The sequence below is a fragment of the Copadichromis virginalis genome, linkage group LG20, assembly GCF_057382275.1.
Source record: "Copadichromis virginalis isolate Kocher_CV1m ecotype Utaka linkage group LG20, C_Virginalis_male_GT1.1, whole genome shotgun sequence".
Classification (NCBI taxonomy): Eukaryota; Metazoa; Chordata; class Actinopteri; order Cichliformes; family Cichlidae; genus Copadichromis; species Copadichromis virginalis.
The window spans coordinates 19378486-19398327 of NC_140637.1; the positions used below are offsets into that span (position 1 = coordinate 19378486).

General features: G+C 37.9%; 1 protein-coding gene across 4 annotated transcripts; it reads right to left on the bottom strand.

Moving 5' to 3' along the window:
* Window positions 1–1655: 1655 nt before the first annotated feature.
* LOC146684664 (6-phosphofructo-2-kinase/fructose-2,6-bisphosphatase 2-like) lies at window positions 1656–18866 on the bottom strand. 4 transcript variants are annotated; one of them, XM_085443041.1, is made up of 17 exons: window positions 18716–18864; window positions 17811–17943; window positions 17099–17224; window positions 16618–16714; window positions 16328–16394; window positions 16156–16230; window positions 15749–15805; window positions 15522–15646; window positions 14794–15001; window positions 13269–13415; window positions 12933–13037; window positions 12233–12362; window positions 9439–9501; window positions 9286–9350; window positions 7029–7226; window positions 4579–4651; window positions 3056–3118 (listed from the first exon to the last, which is right to left on the bottom strand). In XM_085443041.1, exons 2-16 carry the CDS (start codon window positions 17878–17880, stop codon window positions 4583–4585), a joined length of 1602 nt encoding a protein of 533 aa, XP_085299167.1. In that variant the 5' UTR covers window positions 17881–17943; window positions 18716–18864; the 3' UTR covers window positions 3056–3118; window positions 4579–4582. The 4 variants fall into 4 exon arrangements, 3 of the variants coding, with proteins under 3 accessions (XP_085299166.1, XP_085299168.1, XP_085299167.1); XM_085443040.1 differs by lacking the exon at window positions 4579–4651 and having other exon boundaries at window positions 1656–3118; window positions 18716–18865; XR_014917056.1 differs by lacking the exons at window positions 3056–3118; window positions 4579–4651 and adding an exon at window positions 7958–8023 and having other exon boundaries at window positions 7163–7226; window positions 18716–18866.
* Window positions 18867–19842: the final 976 nt, after the last annotated feature.

Genomic DNA, 19842 nt, shown 5'->3' on the forward strand with positions numbered 1-19842 from the left:
ATGCGTAATCATGGGAACAAGCGGGTTTACAAACGGGAGCAGCTGATTAGCATTAGAAAAGCTGAAATAATATTTCAACTGAAGCCGATTGTACTAAATGCACTAAATGTGCACTGTTACAAGAATGTTTTTCTTTCTATTGTTTTCTATTATTTTAAGTTAAGCAGGACAGAGTGCTTTTAAAGAAAGATTTACTTATATTCTCAAAAGTTAAGCATGACAGGCTTCTGTTTAAGAAGGAGACCTGTTTTATGTGTTAATGTTGTCATTTTGAGCTAAAAATAAATGGCTAAATGATCATTTGTTTCACATGTGTTCATATCACAAAGAATACACATCTACTTAAATCAAATTCAAGTCAAAGGGTTAAAAAAATAATTTCACACACAAAAAAAGAGCTAGAAAATTCACCACACTGGGAAGGGTGAAGACAACTGGGTCGCCCGGCCCTGGCCACGAGGTGTCCCTTATTTATTTTTCAGGGAGTTGGCAACCCTAGTCATCCATGAGGGATGCATTTGACATATGTTTCACATATTATAGCCCAACAAGTTACTCATAGCAATTTAAATACCAGCAATCAGTTTTTGGCAGACTTTTTGGCACAACACCGGCTATTGCAGTTAATAATACAACAGCTTCTTGCCATTTTTTGTGTTTCTTTTTATCGCTGTGTAACTGAGCTCAATTGAAAGCCTGCATGCGCTAGTACCTCTTGCCACAAGTTCCCAGAATCCTTTGCGGTTTTACCCCTGAATGACGTCACATTTTTGGTGGGCCGGTCTCTAGTCAAAATGCCCGGGCCGATTTTTTGTCCCAGTCCAGCCCTGGGTCTGAGTCATTGTGCACTACAAGTTGCGTCCCACAGTGTATTTGCTAATGCTAATGCTATCACTGATTTGCAACCACGTTACCATGCATAATATATGTTTGTAATGTTTTGGGTTTTTTTTTTTTTTTTAAATTTACACCAAAAATGTGATTCCCAGAAGAGCTATTAGGACTATTAGAGCTATTAGCCAGATACTTAGCATATCTCAGTATGTCATAAAAAAAAAATCAGGGAAACAGGACAAGTGAAAGACAAAATGAGAAATAACAGACCTTAAAAATGAAAATAAGAACAGTAACTGAAACCCACGTCCTTAAGAAATGAGGAGAAAAATCTAGCTATGATTTTACACAGGACCTGAGAGATGCTTTTGGCCCTTCAGTTGATCAGTCTTCTTTGTCGAAGCCTCGTCAGGGATGGAAGAGAGGCGGTGAGAAAAGGTTGAGGTAGGCCAAATTACAAGAGCTAAGAACTGCACTGAAAATCAGTGGCAACGGGCCTGATGGAGTGATGAATTCTGGGTTCAAATCATCGTCATGTACGACTGAAGTCATGAGAGAGATGCAACAGTGACCCACCATGCAAAAACCACTTAAAATCTTTTTACCAAGAAAACAAAAGTTGGTGTACATTCCTAGTTTTCAAATACCCGTTGGAATATTTTGTTCTGTAATCAGTTGTTGAGTTTTCCAGGGCTTTTTTATCTCATTCCAGTCATTCAAGGCCTTATTTAGGCGTCAAAGCAATGTGAGGGTCATTTCTCAGCATGCATTTCCCTGATTTCCTGGTAGTAATCACAAAAAATACAAATCAGTATCTTAAATCATGAATCAAATAAGTTGGGATTTATTTATTTAAAATAAGAACAAAAACAATTCACAATTCAGAGCTGAATGTGCTGCACAGAGCTCCTTTTTCTTTAGAACTCTGAAACAAAACTGCTGGATTTACATATTAGAAAACATTATCATTACAGTAGAAGCAGAACAGACCACGCAGTGAAAAGCTGTGTCACAAAAGCAACATATCAGATTTGTATCATCCAACTGTTACATTTCAATCTAAATGTATCTCATTCCCAGATTTAGATTTGTCCTTAGATCGCTCCCTCATTCAACTCTGTTGATGCATGTCTCTGGAGTTTAGCAAACAGGAAGGTTACTCCCACTGAGATTGCACAGATTTCTTTACTGGAATAAAGACTTTATTTCCAAGTCAGTCTTAAATACAAATGACAGTCTGTGTAAAAACAGTGTAACTGTGGTAAAATGTGTGCAGCTACATTAGCTACAAGTTCATTTTAAGACATTCAAATGTGTCGTCAATTCCATTTCCTTCCATTCAAGGAAACAATTTTGCATATCATATCTTTGATTACCTGGGTCAAAGCCTATATTCCTGTAAATAAAGGTACTTTCCTAAATGACCCTTTTTCAATCTTGTCGTTCCATATGGACAGTAAAGGTAGAACTACAAAGGCCCTGATTTGTTTTTCCCCGTGACGAAATCTAAAGCATTACAAACCAACATAACATCCAATACTGCTGTACAAGTAACCTCTGTGTTTAGAAAATCTGCATTAATTTTATGCAGTTCAAAGGTGAGCAGCTTTACATGATCACAGTGCCATGATTCTATATCAAAGCTGTTATTTATACGGAAGACAAAATAAAAGAAGAAGTACACATCTCAAGAGAGAAGATTAACTAACTGTCACAGATTAAAGTCGACACACAGTAGATCCTGCACTTTTTATAGGGCTGGACGAAACATGTCATTAATGTTTACAGCTTATGGCTTCCCCCTGAAAACTAAATCGCACTTCTGCATACCTAAATTGCACCTCACAATACATTTATTGCTACATGTTGTCAGAGGGAGAATGCACATAACTAAGTGACCTTAAAATTAAAAGTGAAACAATCTAAGCACAAAATAAGGCTGCACATGGCTTCCTTCAAGACAGAAATTCTCTTATACTACACTGAAGAAAAAAGGTTGAGGTATAAATTTCACAATCAGCATATTCGACATCTAATAAAGCACACCATGACTGTAATCTGCAATATTATATGGAGTGTGCTAGCAACTAATGGATGGTGTTGAGAGTGTCTTTGGTACAAGTGTTTGATTTGTATATTTGAATGGATCACACATTCGCTGACTTCATTTATGTACACACATGCTCTAACTTGCAAGTCCATGCTTAAAATCATAATGACCGAAGCTTTTTGGGTTTCTTTCTGCTGGTCCTTGCTGGTCAGTACTGGACTTGTCGAGAAAAGCCTGGGATAAAAGACAAAAATGAAGCAATGAGACAACTGTAATACAGTTCACTCACCAGCCACCTTGTTAGGTATACCTCGGCAACTGCTAGTTAATGCAAGTAATCTTTGCTTTGAGGCATGAAAACAAGAGCAAGACAACCTGCTGAAGTTCAAACTAAGCAAAAGAAAGGGAAAGAATGGTAATTTAAGTTACTTTGAATGTGGCAGAGTTATTGGTGACAGATGGGCTATTTCAAGTATTTCAGAAACTGCTGATCTCCTGGGTTTTTCCCACACAATGATTTCTAGGCTTTACAGATAATGATTATAAAAAGAAAAAACACAAAATACCCAGTGAGCGTCAGTCAGCAAAAGTAATGTTGCCTATAAGAAATTGGATTTCCATTAGTTTTCAACTATTAACTGGGAGGGTAATAGTTGAAAGGGCACTTTAATGTCCTCTCATTAAAACACAAGTTAAAAAATCTCTGACACAAATTGTAAAATTGACAAATTTCTGTGGTCAACCACAGTTTCGAACACTCTCAAGAAAAAAAAAGAGAGAGATCAAATTACTCCAGTGCTACCAGCCTTGGTAGCACTTGCTGTAATCCAGTGGTCTTAAATGATCTTCCACCTGCATCCATCCATCCAGCCTTTGCTGCAGTTGCACCAAGGCTCTAGAACAGGGCTAGGCAACTATAGGCCTCAAGTGCCGGTGTGCTGCTGGTTTTAGATGTGTCCTTGATCCAACACAGCTCATTCAGATGGCTAAATTACCTCCTCAACATTACTTGAAGTTCTCCAGAGGCCTGTTAATGAACTAGTCATTTGATTCAGGTGTGTTGATCCAGGGGGCCTGGAGTTGCCGACCCCTGCTGTAGAATGACTCCTGAGTGACCATCAACTGTGAGTGAATGCCTCTAAATTAAAGTTGAAGACATACTTTTATTGTTAAGCTTTTGGAAAGAGCTGATCTCTGGAACTGTGGTTTGAGAACAGATTGTTGCTATGTTATTTTATGCAGCTAAATAACCACTTGCTACCATCAAGGTATGCCGAAGAGCATTTCTAAATGCACCATCAGCTAAGAACAGCAAACTGAGGCTATAATTTGCACAGAGTCAACAAAGTTGGACAAACATCTGCTGTGACATCTGGATGGTAGGGTCAGAACTTGGTGTTAACAACATGAAAGCACCTTTAGGATGTGAAATGGAAGATTTGCATCACAGATGTGCAGTTGACAAATCTGTAGAAACTGTTTGATGCTATCAAGTGAATATAGACCAAAATCTTTGATGTGTCCATGAATCAAGGCAGTCCTGAAGGCAAAAGGGATCCAAACAAGTACTAATAAGGTGTAACTAATAAGGTCACCAGTGAGTGTATAGTATTGTAAAGTACAGTACAGAGTATAAAGTATACTGATATATGTATAATGTTCTGTGTAACAGATAAGAGGAAGGTTATGAATACCTTTTTATGTACTTCTGTTTTTAAACTCCACACAGTCATCTGTGTCTGCACCAGTGAAACCATTTAGAGAGTTCTGCAAGAGGGAAAAGCAAGGGAGAGAAAGTAGACTGCTTTAACCCAAACAGGAATGAGCTATTTGTTTTGACTGGTGCCGACTGAACTTGAACTAATACTAAAATCTGAGGTCACAGCTCAGAGTGAGACACTGATTTTCTGTCCTACTACAGCTAAAAGGTCACTTTTTGGGTAACAACACAAGCAAAAACATTGGAGAAAAAAAGTTATATTCATGTATACACATCCAACATCCTTATGAAGGAACATTGCTTGTTGTAAACATCCATGAACATGAAAAACAAACCATCCTGGGTTTGCTTATGCTGGCCTCTGCCAGCCCAAAACCTTAACACTTAAAGTACATTTGTACATACAGAATACTTTTATTTAAACCTTGAATCAATTATTTAAATAAAAAGATAAATAATCCTCCCTCATGCTGTATGGTATGAGAAAAGATAGGCATATGTGTACATGCAGAGCAGTGATTGTCCAGACGGTGCATTGCACCTGTGATAAACACGTTAGAACAAACTAAAGAACAATCTTTATAGCACCTGATAACATTGTTCCGTTATATTCCAGTAATAACTGATTACCAAAGGTTCTGTTTGTCTAACACTTTTCATAATAAAAAATAATGATAAGACTGGTTTAGTTGCTTTGAGTTTTTTTCAGTCATATTTCACTGTATGCTGCTGTTAACCTTTCAACTTTTAACTTTTTCCTATATTAATCATGTCTACAGTTAGGGCTGCTCGATTATGGCAAAAATGATAATCACGATTATTTTCACTGAAATTGAGATCACGATTATTTGACGATATTTATTTAACCCTTTAAGACCTACTATGGAACCAAGTCCACCAGAGCTTATATTATTATTATTATTATTTTTTTTACATGCTGTAGTGCCATTTGTGGGAGCATTTCAATACAACTGTTATAGCCCATATTTTAATAATATGTATGCATTAAGTCCATAGTAATTACATAAATTGCAAAAAAGTGCATTAAACTACAAAAAAAATTGAAAATCGCTTTTGTTTTGTTTACATATATTTCTACTTGGAGAAATTTAAGAGGTTTATCCCTCAAAACTTTAAATACAATAAAGTTGCAAAAAATAGTTTACAACAACAGGAAATTTATTTTGAGTGTCTTCATAGTTTTATTTTGGAGATACACCAATTTTTATATACTGCAGGAAAAACAAAAAACAATCCTATGATGCAAATTTGCAAAGAAAACAGCAGGTGCCTCATTTCACTGTGGGAAGTGTTACGAACAGCTGATAGGAACGGCAAAGCGTGTTTCTGGAATATTATGTTTTTGTTCCTGCAAGCGCTTTTTATGCAATTTTTGCAAAGCTATATGTGGAAGGAAACCGTGACCGAGGACAAGCTGATGGCATAAGATGTAAGTACAACTCCTCCGGTTTCATATGCAAAACAAATTATTGTGCTAGCTTACACGGTTCAGGTTCTACAGGGATTTAAAAATAGTTACGCAAAACGGAGCGTGCTGCTCTGACCGGCTTTAAAGGGTTAACAATGACTTTAAAAAAATAATATAAAATAGTGTGCAACACCACTGAAGTTTTTTTTTTTTTTTAAACTCTCTTTTCAACCAACGGCAGTCACTCTCCAAATAACTTCTGCTTAGCTTTCCGAGCTTCTCTCGGGTCCTCTTAATCAGCGGTCTCCAACCTTTTTTGCGCCACGGACCGGCCTTTAAGGTGTCGCGGATAAATGAGGGAGGGGCTAATAATCGGCTCAGTCATTTTTAATGATCGTTGAAAGCCCAGATCGTAATCGTGATTAAAATTCGATTAATTGAGCAGCCCTATCTACAGTATTAGTTTCAAATGTTAGTTCAGTTTTCATTTTGCTAATTTTTCACAGCCAGTTGTGTCATGTGTCTTCACTGTTACAAGACAAGCAAGGATGGCCTCCAAATTTGTGCCTACTGAGACTTTTTGTTATCTCCATTTTTCACATGAACCTTTGTGGCTACAAGCAAGGCAACGTTGGTACTGTTAGTGTCCCACGCAATTCAGTGTCAGAGTAAATGGTGGATAAAATAACACAGTTTTTTTACACCGTCACACTGCTTTTTAATTATCATTATTAGCCAAGCCGACTTTGAAGCTAAATTGTTACAAAAAGCCAGTGCATGTCCACATGGACATCTCATCATCCATTGTGTGAGCAACAATAGTAAATGTTGGTTGAATCACTTTATTTATTCTGATACATTCTGACTCATCTAACATAATTTGCTGATTGTTTAGTCTGTTTCAGATATTTATATGAATATATAATATTTATCTGTATATTCAGCCATACCAGCTGACCTATAACCACAGTATCTTGTGTGAGAAAGGCACTGACCTCACTTTGTACCGTTTCTGACCCTTCAGATGCCTCAGAGAATTGCATGCTGGGTAAAGTAGGGGCATGGGACATACGAGTATGTGAAGGGTTCCCCACACTGTAAAGACGAGGTCGTTTAATCTGGTCTTGGCTGGACAGCGGTGTGAAGCTGTTTCTTCGAAGGAAAGCTGGTATGGCATCTGTTTGGCCTTTATTCTGCTCAGCAAAGAACAAAAAGAGAAAGTGGACTAACTTTTATGTTACAATGACTAAACCTCTCCTTGGTCTAAAATCAGTGCGTTCCATGTTTGGGAAAGACAGCCACTGACACAAACAACCATAAATAGAAGAGCCATTGTCATGTTAGTCTGAGGGGACAGGATATTTCTCACCACAGTTAACAAGAGGTTTCTCAGTAAACGTGTTTATGTGTTAACACCCACTTTGTCTCAGGACTCAGACTTTAAATACTTGTAACTAATCAGCATGAGCTCCACGGGCAGAGAGCAGACATGGACCTCACTGATGAGTGCTACAAGGGGATGTCCTGATACATTTCTTAAAATTCAGAACATTTAAGGGAACTCCTTAAATAGAATTTCCCAAAAGCGATAAAGGTGTTTGAGTACATAAACAAGTTTGGATGTATTTCCCCACACAACAGGTGTTTATAAAAGCAGAAACAGAGTTAATAATATACCTCACACATAACTTACCACAGACTTTCCTGTAGTTTTTATTGCTTGCTGACATTAGTAGAAGAAACACTAAACCAACTACCTGCTTTTTAAAGTAGCACTAGCAGATATACCCTTTAAAGGAATCTCTGAGGGAAACAAAGGAAAGGCCAACTAAGAAACACTAAAAAGAAGTCACCAAAGAGCTCCCCTCCACCTGGAGCCAACAACAGATGGACAAGGAGAGGTGGAAAACTTTTTTGCACTGACCTATCTCCCACCAGAGACAATGGCCGTACCCGCACAGTGAGGACAAAACTCCAGGATTCATTGCACCTGATCAAGAAATAGTCCCACACATTACATTAGAAAAACTGGGACAAAGATTTACACTCACTGGCCACTTTATTAGGTACACCTGTAAACTGCTCGTTAACACAAATATCTAATCAGCAAATCACATGGCAGCACTGCTATTCATTGATTTGATCAAGACAGCCTGCTGAAGTCCAAACAGAGCATCGGAATGGGGAGGAAAGGCGATTTAAGGTGGCATGGTTAGTAGAGCAGGTCTGAGTATTTCCGAAACTTGAATACAAATACAGAAAATTCTCAAAAAAAAAAAAAAAAGGAGAAAATATTCAGTAAGTAGCAGTTTGCTGGGTGAAAGCAGCTAACTGATTTGAGCTGAGAGGAAGAGAACTGTAACTGCAATAACTGCTAGTTACAACCAAGATATGCAGAGGAGTATCTCTGTACGCTTAAGACGTGGAACCGAGAAACAAATGTACAAATACAGCAGCAGAACACCACACTGGGTGCTAGTACTGTTAGGATAGAGCAGGAAAACAAGGCTACCATTTGTACAGGCTCACCAAAACTGGACAACACAATATTGCCTTATCTGATGAGTCAGCTTTCCTACTGTAACATTCAGATGGTAGCAACAGTTCAGGCTGTTGGTGGTGTAAAGGTGGGAGGGATACTTTCCTTACTTATTATCAGTCGAGCATTGATTAAACACCATAGTCTAGCTCATTATTGTTGCTGACCATGTTTTGTGGGATGTGGTGGAGCAGTAGACTGAGACCATGCTGATAAATGTGCAGCCACTATGTGTGGCTATCATGCCAATATAGTCCGAAATCTCTGAGGAATCTTTTCAGTGCCTTGTTGAATTTATGCCACAAAGAATTAAGACAGGTTTTAAGGCTAAAGTGGATCCAACCCGATCCTAGAATGGTATACTAGCAACCAAACAAAGTGGCTTGTGACTGTAAATAACTTAAACACAGGCTAGCTGTTGTTTCCACTGCTTCCTTTCTAGATATAGTCAGATATGATTGGAATGATTGGTATAAATCTTCTTATCTAACTGTTGGATCGAAATTACAAGTGCAATTCTGAAAGGCTTTTCGAGAATGAGGAACAATTATTCCAAAGAATAACTCTTAACATGGCGCTGGTTAACACAGATGACTGATGTTTCAGACTCCATACTATGGACAAACACGTGACAAAGAATAGGATGAACGGTTCTACAGAAAACTGACCACATGTTTGCGATATGAAACACTAGAAAACAGGCAGAAGCTTACTAATGGTCTATCCCTGTGAGTGTTGACAGCCTCCACCCCCAGGTCAAATACATCCACTTTACAACCTAGGAGAAGGAACCAAAATACATTACAACAAGGCAACAAAAACAAGTGAGGATGTTTAGTTGACTTAACAACAAAGTAGGGACTTACCATAAGCCACAGGGGTGAGTTTTAGGACAGTGTGTAGGGGGCACTTCAAGAAGGGCAGGTCATCTGTGCCAACATGAATAAAAGTGGCCAGTGAGATTACTGTGGTTTCACCCAGTCATGCTTTTCATATTCTCCTACATGTTTGTGGAGTTTACTGTCATGTCTGAAGTGGCAGGCCAGCTGTAAAACTTATGCTGCGCTTTATGGAGGTACAGTGCATGTTGCTGTTAACTCTGCTGTATGTCTCATGGGTGCGCAGTGCAGTGGGACATGAAGCCAGTCAAAGCAGCACCCACACTTTGGTTTTTGCAGTCAGACTGTGGTTGAGCTTTTAAACCGATCCAGGAGCACTGACCACTTCCTCTGCTGACTGACAGAACCACTTCTGCCCACGCCATATTATGGTAGTGAGTGAACTAATTATTTTCCAAAAGTAATGCTCACGTCACATGATCAAGTACATAAAGAAGCTTTCAGCACATAATGATCTAATCTGTCCCTTTCCAAGTTTCTGATTGCCAATGGCGTTCACATATACGACATTCTTACCTTGTTTGTGCCCAATAATAACAACATCAGTCTTTCCTGTCCTGTGTTTTTGTTATTTTATTTTCACTCTCATTTATTTTTTCTAACCCTTCTAGACAACATTTTCGTTATGTCATAATATTTACCTTCATAAATGAAAATATAGAGGGACACTAAAAACACATTTCTATATCACGGGGAGTCCTAATTGTATAGCTTGTACTCTTGCTACTGCTGTTGATGGCGTCTTTCTGATCTGTTTATTTTCCAAACACTGGAGAAGACAGCGGCAATCAGGAAGTACGTCATTACAGACGTCACTTATTTACATCACTTTTTACAGACATACCTGAATATCTAAATCTCTGGAGACATAACTCAGTGCATTATCAGGCACATGGTGCTACTTTAAAACCAATCATCTCCTACATGTCTTAAAAACAGAGTAGTCTGCAAAGAGTGGTGCTCTCTTCACTGCGTCACGTTTAGCAGATGTTCCTTATGTTAAATTTTGATTAATCTGGAAACAGTCGGCATTTTTATGTGGCTGTTTCCCCCTATATTCATTAAAAAATATACATGCAGAAAAAGTTGATCTGAAAGGTTGTGACTTAGACTCCCCCATGTGGTGGCATTAAAAAGACAATCACAGAATGAAAGTCTAACTAAATGATTGATTGTTTCATTACCATCCACTGTCTAATGTGGTCAAAATATTTATATCAGTGATTCTGCTCTGCCAAATAACATCCACCCTGTTTACTGCACTGGGACACAGCTTAATACACAGTATACTGCAGTTAAAGCTGTACTATTCTTAGAGGTTCTTCGCTGGAACTTAGAGCTCATGGCACAGAAAACATGGTGGGTGGACACAACATCCATCTAAGCCTGTGCCTAATTCTGTTATATGAATTAGAGATGCACGTACTAACAGCGCACAGTTGGCTGATGTCTATAAAAGTATGAATTGCACTTTGAGCACTAAAGAGTGTGTGACGCAATAGTCTGGCGCCATTTGTAGATGAGATTGAGAATAATAATTAATTAGATTGTGATTGGTTGAAAGTGTGCAGCACTTAAAAAGGCTTAAAATAAATTTACTATTCATTCTTCAGAAAACACCTCCCGGCAGTTATGTGCGGTTCTCACTGCTCAGCCTGCGATTGCCGTGCCCACAGCCGCACAACAGCTGAAATGACCCTTTTGCAATATTCAGCCACACTACTCTCAACACATAAACCAGATTTATGGTTTCACAAACTCCCACATCATTACATCATTACCATATTTTTGTTGCAGTCACTGGAGTTGCATTGTACACACCTAGCTTGTTTAGCTTGTGTTTCTTTTTTCCACACGTTTTATTACATTAGACTGTAGTCTAAAATTCTAAATGATGGTTGCTTTAATTACTTTTTCTGCTTTATGAGGTACCTGGCTTAGCCCTTTCTGGTTAGACCAAAGAGGGGGTTGAGGGTGCGGCTGGCTGAAATACAGAGACCTAATGAGTGAAATGAAACCATCTGTTGTGAGAGCATGGAGGAATGGGGCTTATTTGTTTTGAATTAGTTACTGTCCCTCCGGTTTCTCCCTTCATAATGGTTTCATCCACGAATATATAGGTAGCTGTCTCTCACTTTTTTAAGCAGTAAATTAGAAAAAGGTTCTGTTTAGATTACCTCTTTTACAGGCCCACTTATTCCTTAAAAATCACATATTTTCATTTTGCTGAAATGAAATAGTTTTTTTAGGATATATTGGTGAAAAGTAAAACCAGCTTTTTAAAAAGTAAACCTGCACACTGGTGGCCTTTGGCACTGCTATGCAGCCATTCACACAATGCCAAGTGCATAATCTACAATAAGGAAACAACTGGTAATGTGGAAATGCACATTTCAAAGTCATGACAATATCTAAATTTAGTGCCCCATGTGATATTTCTCCAAATATAAAGAAACAAAAATAGTAAGTGCTTTGGAAACTGCTTCTCATCCATTAAAGTTGCACGTGCATGAGTCATTTAGTGTATTTCTGTTAACTTTGTATTTCTGCTGACTGTATTACAACTGTTGTTGTAATTTGGCACTATTTAAATACAACTAAATTGCATTGAATTAACTTGTATGAATGAGTGCTTATTTATCTGGGCAAATTAGTTGTGGTAATGACAATGCTGGCTGAAATGGATCACTCAGCACTGTAAACCTGTAATCTGAGAAGGTGCTTTAGCATGTTTAGCATATCCTATTTCTGAGCATGTCACCTGCGCCTTTGTCCAGAAAATATGCGAGCAAGCAGCGCATGACAGCCTGATGACAGATGACCAGAACATTAGCCTGTCGCTCCAGCTCCATGATCACTGGCTCCAGCCGCTGAACCAGGTCCTGATAGGACTATGGAGAGAGTCAAATGAAAGAGGTCCATTCAGTTTCACATTTTTCAGTTTGTTACATCAAAAAATCTTTGACTAACTACTGCAAGATCTAATTTTGTCATGTGCTTACTGTTATTTTAATTTTCCCTTTTCTTTATTAGTCAGTGTTAGTTATGATGTACAGCAACAATATAGCTGACGTGTCTTTATTCTATTCTCCTCTGCAATATGAGCTCATCGTATTTCTATTTATCTCAGCATAAAATCTTCTGTTCTGTCACATATAATGATGCATTTGTAGTTAAAAAAGAAGCTTGTTGCATAAAAATGTTCCTAAACAAATAAAAAGTGTCCAAAAAAAAAAAAAAAAGAAGCTATTCTTGCAGCTGACAACATTTTTAACTTCTGTTTTTCTGACTGATGATTCATCCGCAGCCCTCTGGCATTCACACTATGGTAAAAGAATAATGAGAAATAAAAAGTAAAAAATAAACTTGAAATTTAAAGCCTGTTGCATAAACTTGACAAACTCACAGTGGTAATATATGGCAGGTCAAACAACACTCCAGGATAAAATTAAACCTTTTACCTCTCCTCCAGGGTAGCGGTAATGATACTTGTCCTGGTCTCGCATAGCATACTCCTCTGGGTATTTTTCCTCAATCATCTTATAGGTCATTTCTTCACACACTCCCTAAAATACAAAGTAATAAGATCGAGACTTATCATGTTTTCACTGTGTCTGTTCCAATATATGCAGGCAAATACAGTTTCACACATGAAAATGACACATTTATTGTAGTTTTTCCTCTGTAGACATCACAGTTGCACACAACAATCAAGGAGTCATTAAAGTGCAGACTTTAAGCTGTATTTCAAGAAGTTTAACAAAAGTTTGTATATATAAAACTTAAGTAATACCTACAGCATCTATTTCATTGAGAATCTTCCACTGTTCATAGGGAATACCCAGCTCCTCTGCTGTCTGAATGGTGCGTCTTAGCTGGCTGGTCCAAACTTTCAGGTCTGACAATTTATGCTCTTTCACAAACCTCTTCAGTGCAGCTGCAAACTGTCAAACATAGCATATGAAAACACAAATATGTTTAAGAACTGACTATAAAGTCATTCTTCCCACGTTCAGTTGAACTGTATTTTACAGGTTCAAGGAGCAGGACCATAAGAATCAAAAACCTAACCTGATTTAAAATGTTTAGGCTGCTTTTAGATCACTCTCTGCAAGTTCCATTCTGACAACTTACATGTGTTCTTTAATTTCACAACGATGCCCCTCCTTAAATTCTTCAATTGCCACCTTGTCGTGATGGACAGGTTTGTGCACCAAACAAGTAAGGCTAGAAACTAGAGGCTAGAAAAGCTGAGTATAAGTGGACCATGTTAAGCAGCTCTATTGCCGAAGCTGAGAGCTACAGCGCTGTGGCTACAAAGTGCACGGTGGTAACCCCTGAACCAGATGATGAACACCAGAGGTGAAGAAAGAGTCAGACTAGTAAGTGCTTCGTTTGGATTGCATGCAGTAAGTCAGACTGTGTGAGACTTGGACTCCACCATGGCTGCCCTTCATCAATGATTCTGTTCACATTTCTGCTTTTCACAGATGATGTGGTCAGGCAGTGACCTCCAGTGTGCAGCAAGGTGGTTTGCAATGGTTGAAATGTGAACTGCAGTCTAAAGTGAACGAAGCTAATTATTTACCAGTCGATTGACATTCTTAGCCTCACCTATTGCCACAAGCTCTTGGTAGTGACTGAAATCATGAGTTGCTGGATACCAGTGAGGGTGGTATCTAACAAGCATATCTCCTGGATGGCTTCTAGGTAAGCTGGTTCGCACACTGTCCTACCAGCAAGAGCCCAAGTACATGCTGGAGAGATTATGTGTCTCAGCTGGCTTGGGATCAGATGGAGGGGGTGGTTGGGGAAAGTGAGGTCTGAGCATCTACTTAGATTGCTGTCCTCATAAATCAAATCCAGATAAATGGCAGAAAATGGATGTATAGATGACTTCACAACGGTCTTCACATTTATTTAGAAAACACCCCTTCCTGTCTTCAAATTTTTGTATCCCATATCATTATGTGGTGAGAGCTGTATAAATGCATAGTGAAATCTTTTATTTTTTTGCTTACAATGTGGCCAGATTTGTCTCCACATCACATAAATAAAAATCAAGGTAAAAGTGTTGTTGATAAACTGGAGAAACGTCTAAGTTTTGAGTTAGACGTCCTTCTCCCAGAACTTTTTGATCACACCTCCTTTTAAAGCTTATTGTTTTGAAGGTGATATTAGCCAGAGCCAAATCACCCATTACCCTCTATTTATCTGTTTAAGCTAAAATAGCCTGTTGGTGTTAATATTACATTTAAAACATAAATATGGGCATTGTTACCAATCTCATCTAACTCTTTACAAGAAAAAAAACTAAGGCACCTCTTTTCCTCTCTCTGACAATTCAGAGTCTCCCCCTATACGTCCTTCCATATTGTGATGGCTCTCTCCGTGTCGGCAGAGGTAGATGGAGTGGGAGTGGACGTGGATGTTCATGAGGTAGTAGACTATCTTACTTTGAATGTAATCCTGCACCCTGTTGACCAAGAAACTACGGCCAACGTTGATGACCTGGATGAAGGACAGGTTCCTGTAAGGCAGAGGAAAAATAACAATAAGTGAATCACATAAATCTCAGGCCAATAAAACTTAAGGGTAAAGAAGACATATCTTGTACTTGTGGTATAGTGTAAATACACTGGAAAATTCTCTCTCAGTAGCTTGTTAACAAGGTCATAAGAAGTGAGAAGCAGTAAAAGGATCCACAACTACTCTTGCTTATTACAGTTAAAAGAACACTGTATTATCTCAGTGAGATCAATAAAAATCTAAATATATTATCAGTGTAATTATCAAAGACTTTAAACAAACCACTAAGCTTCCAAATTTAAAACTAAGTTAGTAGGAGTTCAGGAAGTAATGACCTCTGAATCACTGCTTTGCACTATAAATGAGCTTCTGTTTCCATCTTCTGGACAACTTCTGCAGGTACATGCTCTTTTACATAAAATATCTCCTTGACTTTAAACTCCCATGAAAAAAATATTTCCATTTTAAATTAGAGTTAGATTATTAGATTAGAACAATACAACTAGTAGGGGTATTCTTACTTGTCGTGTTCGTCTGGATCTAAAGGTTGGTAGGTCACTTTATAACACTCGATTCTCTTCAGAAAATCCCCCATGACGCTTTCTCTGTCCCTCTCAGGATAATCTGGGCTGGACACCTTCACGTCCTATGTGAACGAGACATTTACGGTATATCATGAGCTTCGTTACTTCAGGGATACAAGCTTGCTGATACATGAAGACAAAAAGCAAGTAAATGTATGATTTACCATAATGTTTTCAGCGATGACATCTGGATCGTCACATACTGATTCAACAAAAAACACCTGAAAAAAATAGAAGTGCATAATTAGGGGGGAAGGGTGTCATTTTACATTTTTAAATGACTGCAACACAAATTAACTACTGTCTGTTATACAGTTTGAAAAAGGCACTGAAACCAAAACAATGTTCAGAAAGGAATGTTCAGCCTGTCCAGTCATGAAGATTTGGTCACCTCTGGGTGTCTTAAATATCTGAGATATGCTTCTTGGAAACTGGCTGTAAATGGGATTTTTTCCAAGAAAAGACTTGCCAAGAAGAGCCATCGCATGCTCCATTATATTACTGTGATCTGACAACAAAAGGTTGGTGATCAGAAACTGTTTCATTATTCAGTTATAAGTGCAGTTCTAACCTTATATGCATTATCTTTTGCAAAATTAAGGATGAGTTCTCTCCTCTCTCTGGTAGTGTTGGTGGCGTCGAAAACCTGAGAGACAACATGGAGCATTCAGCATAAATCAAACCCTGCTTTAAATGTATTACGTAATACAAATAATGTTCAGGGTTTTTTATGGTGTCCTTACAGCAATCTGCCCTCCCTCCTCACTCAGATAGGTCTTCACATCCGCAAGTGCCACTATGGCACACTTTCTGTGGAAAAATAAGCAGGAAATCAAAGCAGTAGCTCATTAATGTTATCATCATCGCGTGATGTGCTGTAATAACTATGCCGCCATTTTGTTAGGCAAACACAACGCGGCTCAACAAAGGAATTTGCATGACTGTCCTACATGGAAAGTAGCCAGGTGCATTTAGTGACAAGAACTACTTTATGAAAGTACGTTCATATATGAATAGGATTTAATTTACTCACTTTCTAATTTCCATTGCTTCTTTATTGTCATGTCTGAAGAAGTCATAGGACTTGTACGACTTCACTGCATTTCTCCTATACACTCCAAGATTAAAAACTGCAAGGGAACAAACAAACAAACAGTCAGAGAACGACAATAAAACTAAGTGACAAGGATTGCCTCTGCCTAACCAGCTGTATCTGTCAAACCAGTTCTGCTGCATTACGTGTACATTGAAACATAGGTGAACAACAACAAATAGAGCCATGTGTTGAGAGATGTTGACATATACAACTACAAATTAAATAATTTGCCTGAAGATCAAGATTTTTATTAGATGGATATTTTTGCAGTCTTGATGATCATAGACTCCATCATAACCACCCTAACTTTGACTGATCTACAGTTTTATTTTTTTAACCTACATATCCGGTTTTACTAGCTTGATTTCCTGCGAAAAGGTGTCTGACTTTTTGAAACAGGCATTGCCTGATTACTGACCCTTTGTTGGTACTCCAATCCAGTTGAGGTAGCGTGTGAGCTTCTTGGACATATAGGTTTTCCCCCTAGCGGGCAATCCGATCATCACGATCATAGTTGGAGAATTGGTCATGTAGGAAGCCCAAGCTGCAGTTTGCATAAGTACAAAAAAACAAACCAAAACAGATACACATAACTATAAACTTTATTAATCATTCAAGGACATTTCAAAACCAGCCCCCTCTAAAATCTACCCTTCAAAATAAAAGGGCAGGTATGCCTACTGTATACAGTGACAGCAAAGAGTGGGAGTGTTCTGTAATAATAAAATGTCACCTCTGCAAAGTTCACTAACTAGTTAACCTTTATTTTACGTAACAATGTCGTCATCTCTTTGCTGCAGGTTAATGTTTCTATATCACAGCGTAACCTTGTCTGCTCGAGCATGAAATGGAAACATTTCCCCCTTGCTTTTCCATCACTGTTTGTGGAAGGCCATTCTCTGGCAAGAACAGACATGACTGGAATTTGTCACAGCACATCCCATTAACACTGTGTAGTTAAAGAGATCTGCTGAATTCCTACGTTAGGCCCTGTCCCACATTCCAGATTGAAGATAACCAGATTAAAGCCTGAAAGTTCAACAACATAATAATTCGTTAATAGAGGGTAAATTACACCTCTCATTTTCATATTGCATCTAAAGAACACAGAGAGAAAGGCAACCACTCACAGCACTTCTTCTCATTGGTCCTCGCTGAGCTGTCTGAAGCAGCCACAGGTCTCTGGTGCCTGGCAGCCATGAGGCGTCTGATGTCTGCCCTGCTGTCCTGGCACAACTGGTCTTGGTCAGGGAGCACTGGTCACTAGTGAAACATGTCAGACACCAGCTGATAAAGAGGATCCAAACAGTGTGCATATATGTATAAGGTGACACAGATGACTGAGTGAAAAAAATATTTTATTTTGGAAAACCATTTAAACCAAAACATACAAGTGAATTATTTTTTCCCCCTTGATTCATTTGTTGATTATTTTGTGGTCCTGTCAGGAAAAAATAGTAGGTATGTTCTAATGTCTTGTTTTGTCCTACATTGAACCGAACTTCAAAACTAATAATAGCTAAATTTCATTTAATACTAAGAGAACAAGCACATACACATATTAGAGAAGCTGGAAATATTATAATAGTTGGATTTTTTTTCATTAATTCAAAAAGACGAATGATTTTCTGCTAAGAATATCTATTCATCAACTACTTAATGTAGTAAGTAACGAACTCAATTGTACTTAAATTCATGCAATACAAGATACATTCTTCTTCTGCCAAATATACCAGATATATGATTAGTGAAGCTTATACGCTAAAAATCTCAAGCTAGTTAGATTTAATTCAAAACTGCAGACTGATACTAAGCTTTTCTGATATTATCACAGGAGAATTTTGCGGATACAGGATATGCAAAACAGTGAGAGCAGAAGCTTGTATCAGTGTCATCCTGCCAAACAGGTACAGCTCTGGTTGCCCTTGGCCTATAAAGTTCATCACTTCTGCTTTCACTTCAATATTATGTCGTTTAATAAGAAAAAACTGGTTGCAGAAAAGCCGCGATAAAGCGAACAAATGTATAAACTTACCAAAAACAAAGCGCAAGGATTTGTTTCGTTTTATTTTCTTTCTCACAGGGCTGTCATCAGTTGACGTTCAACGACACAGGAGACGGTTCCTGTTTCTTCACGGACGTTTTAGCTCCTCCTCCTCGGTTTCTGATACCGGAAGTTCAGTGTTAGTGTCAAGGAAGATTCTTTTCCGGTTATGATTTCCAAAATAAAATATTTTAGGGCCTCTATTTTCCAAAAAAGACGTTAACTATTAAATGACCAATAACTTCCGTGTGTGTCAATCTTTGTTTAAAGGTGATGGCTTAAAAAGTTTTGAATGAATTCTAATAACTTTGTAGAGGTGTAGAGGGGAGTCATGGTAACAATACATCAAAATTTGGTCTTCCAGGTCAACTTACTGATTTATTGGTGGAAAAAACTTGAAGTGTGCATTGTCAACATATAAATGGATTGGTTCTTATGTAGAACGTTTCTATTCTACATGAGCACTCAAAGCGCTTCGGTCACATTGCGTTCCTTCAGGTTCAATAGATTGATCTGAAACTCAAAGGAATAATAATAATGCAATATAGAGTTATTTAAAACTATGTTTCTAACTCTCCGTGTTTTTTACTGACAACATGTAGGTGGACACAGAATTATAGACCAGAATTCTAAATTTCATGTTACTTTGGACCTCTGACCTTTTATTCAAGGTCAAACATTCCTAAAATCTATTTTATCTTTAAAACCATTTTTATAATTCTAATACATTTGTTTGTATTGGCAACATTTATGAAATTATACTAGTATATAGGGATTCTAAATGTCACATTATAGTTTGCATCCAAATATCATGTCACATTTGATCTTTGAGCTGACTTTTACATTTCATCTTTGCTTCTTTCAAGTGGACACCAAAATGTGTTGTCTCTTTAAAGAAAATAAGAAGAGACAGCTCTCAAGAAGAAGAAGAATATTTTTAAAAATAAAAGAAAGAGAATTAGCTGCCCAGTAAGGTAAACATTTACTGCAGTATAACAAGCTCAAGTTATATTCATGTCCAATCGTAACATATCGTTACTTATTATCCATTACCTAGCCCTGCATAATGATTATGTAATCAAAGTAAACATTTGTCATGCTGCTCTTTCTGATTTTTC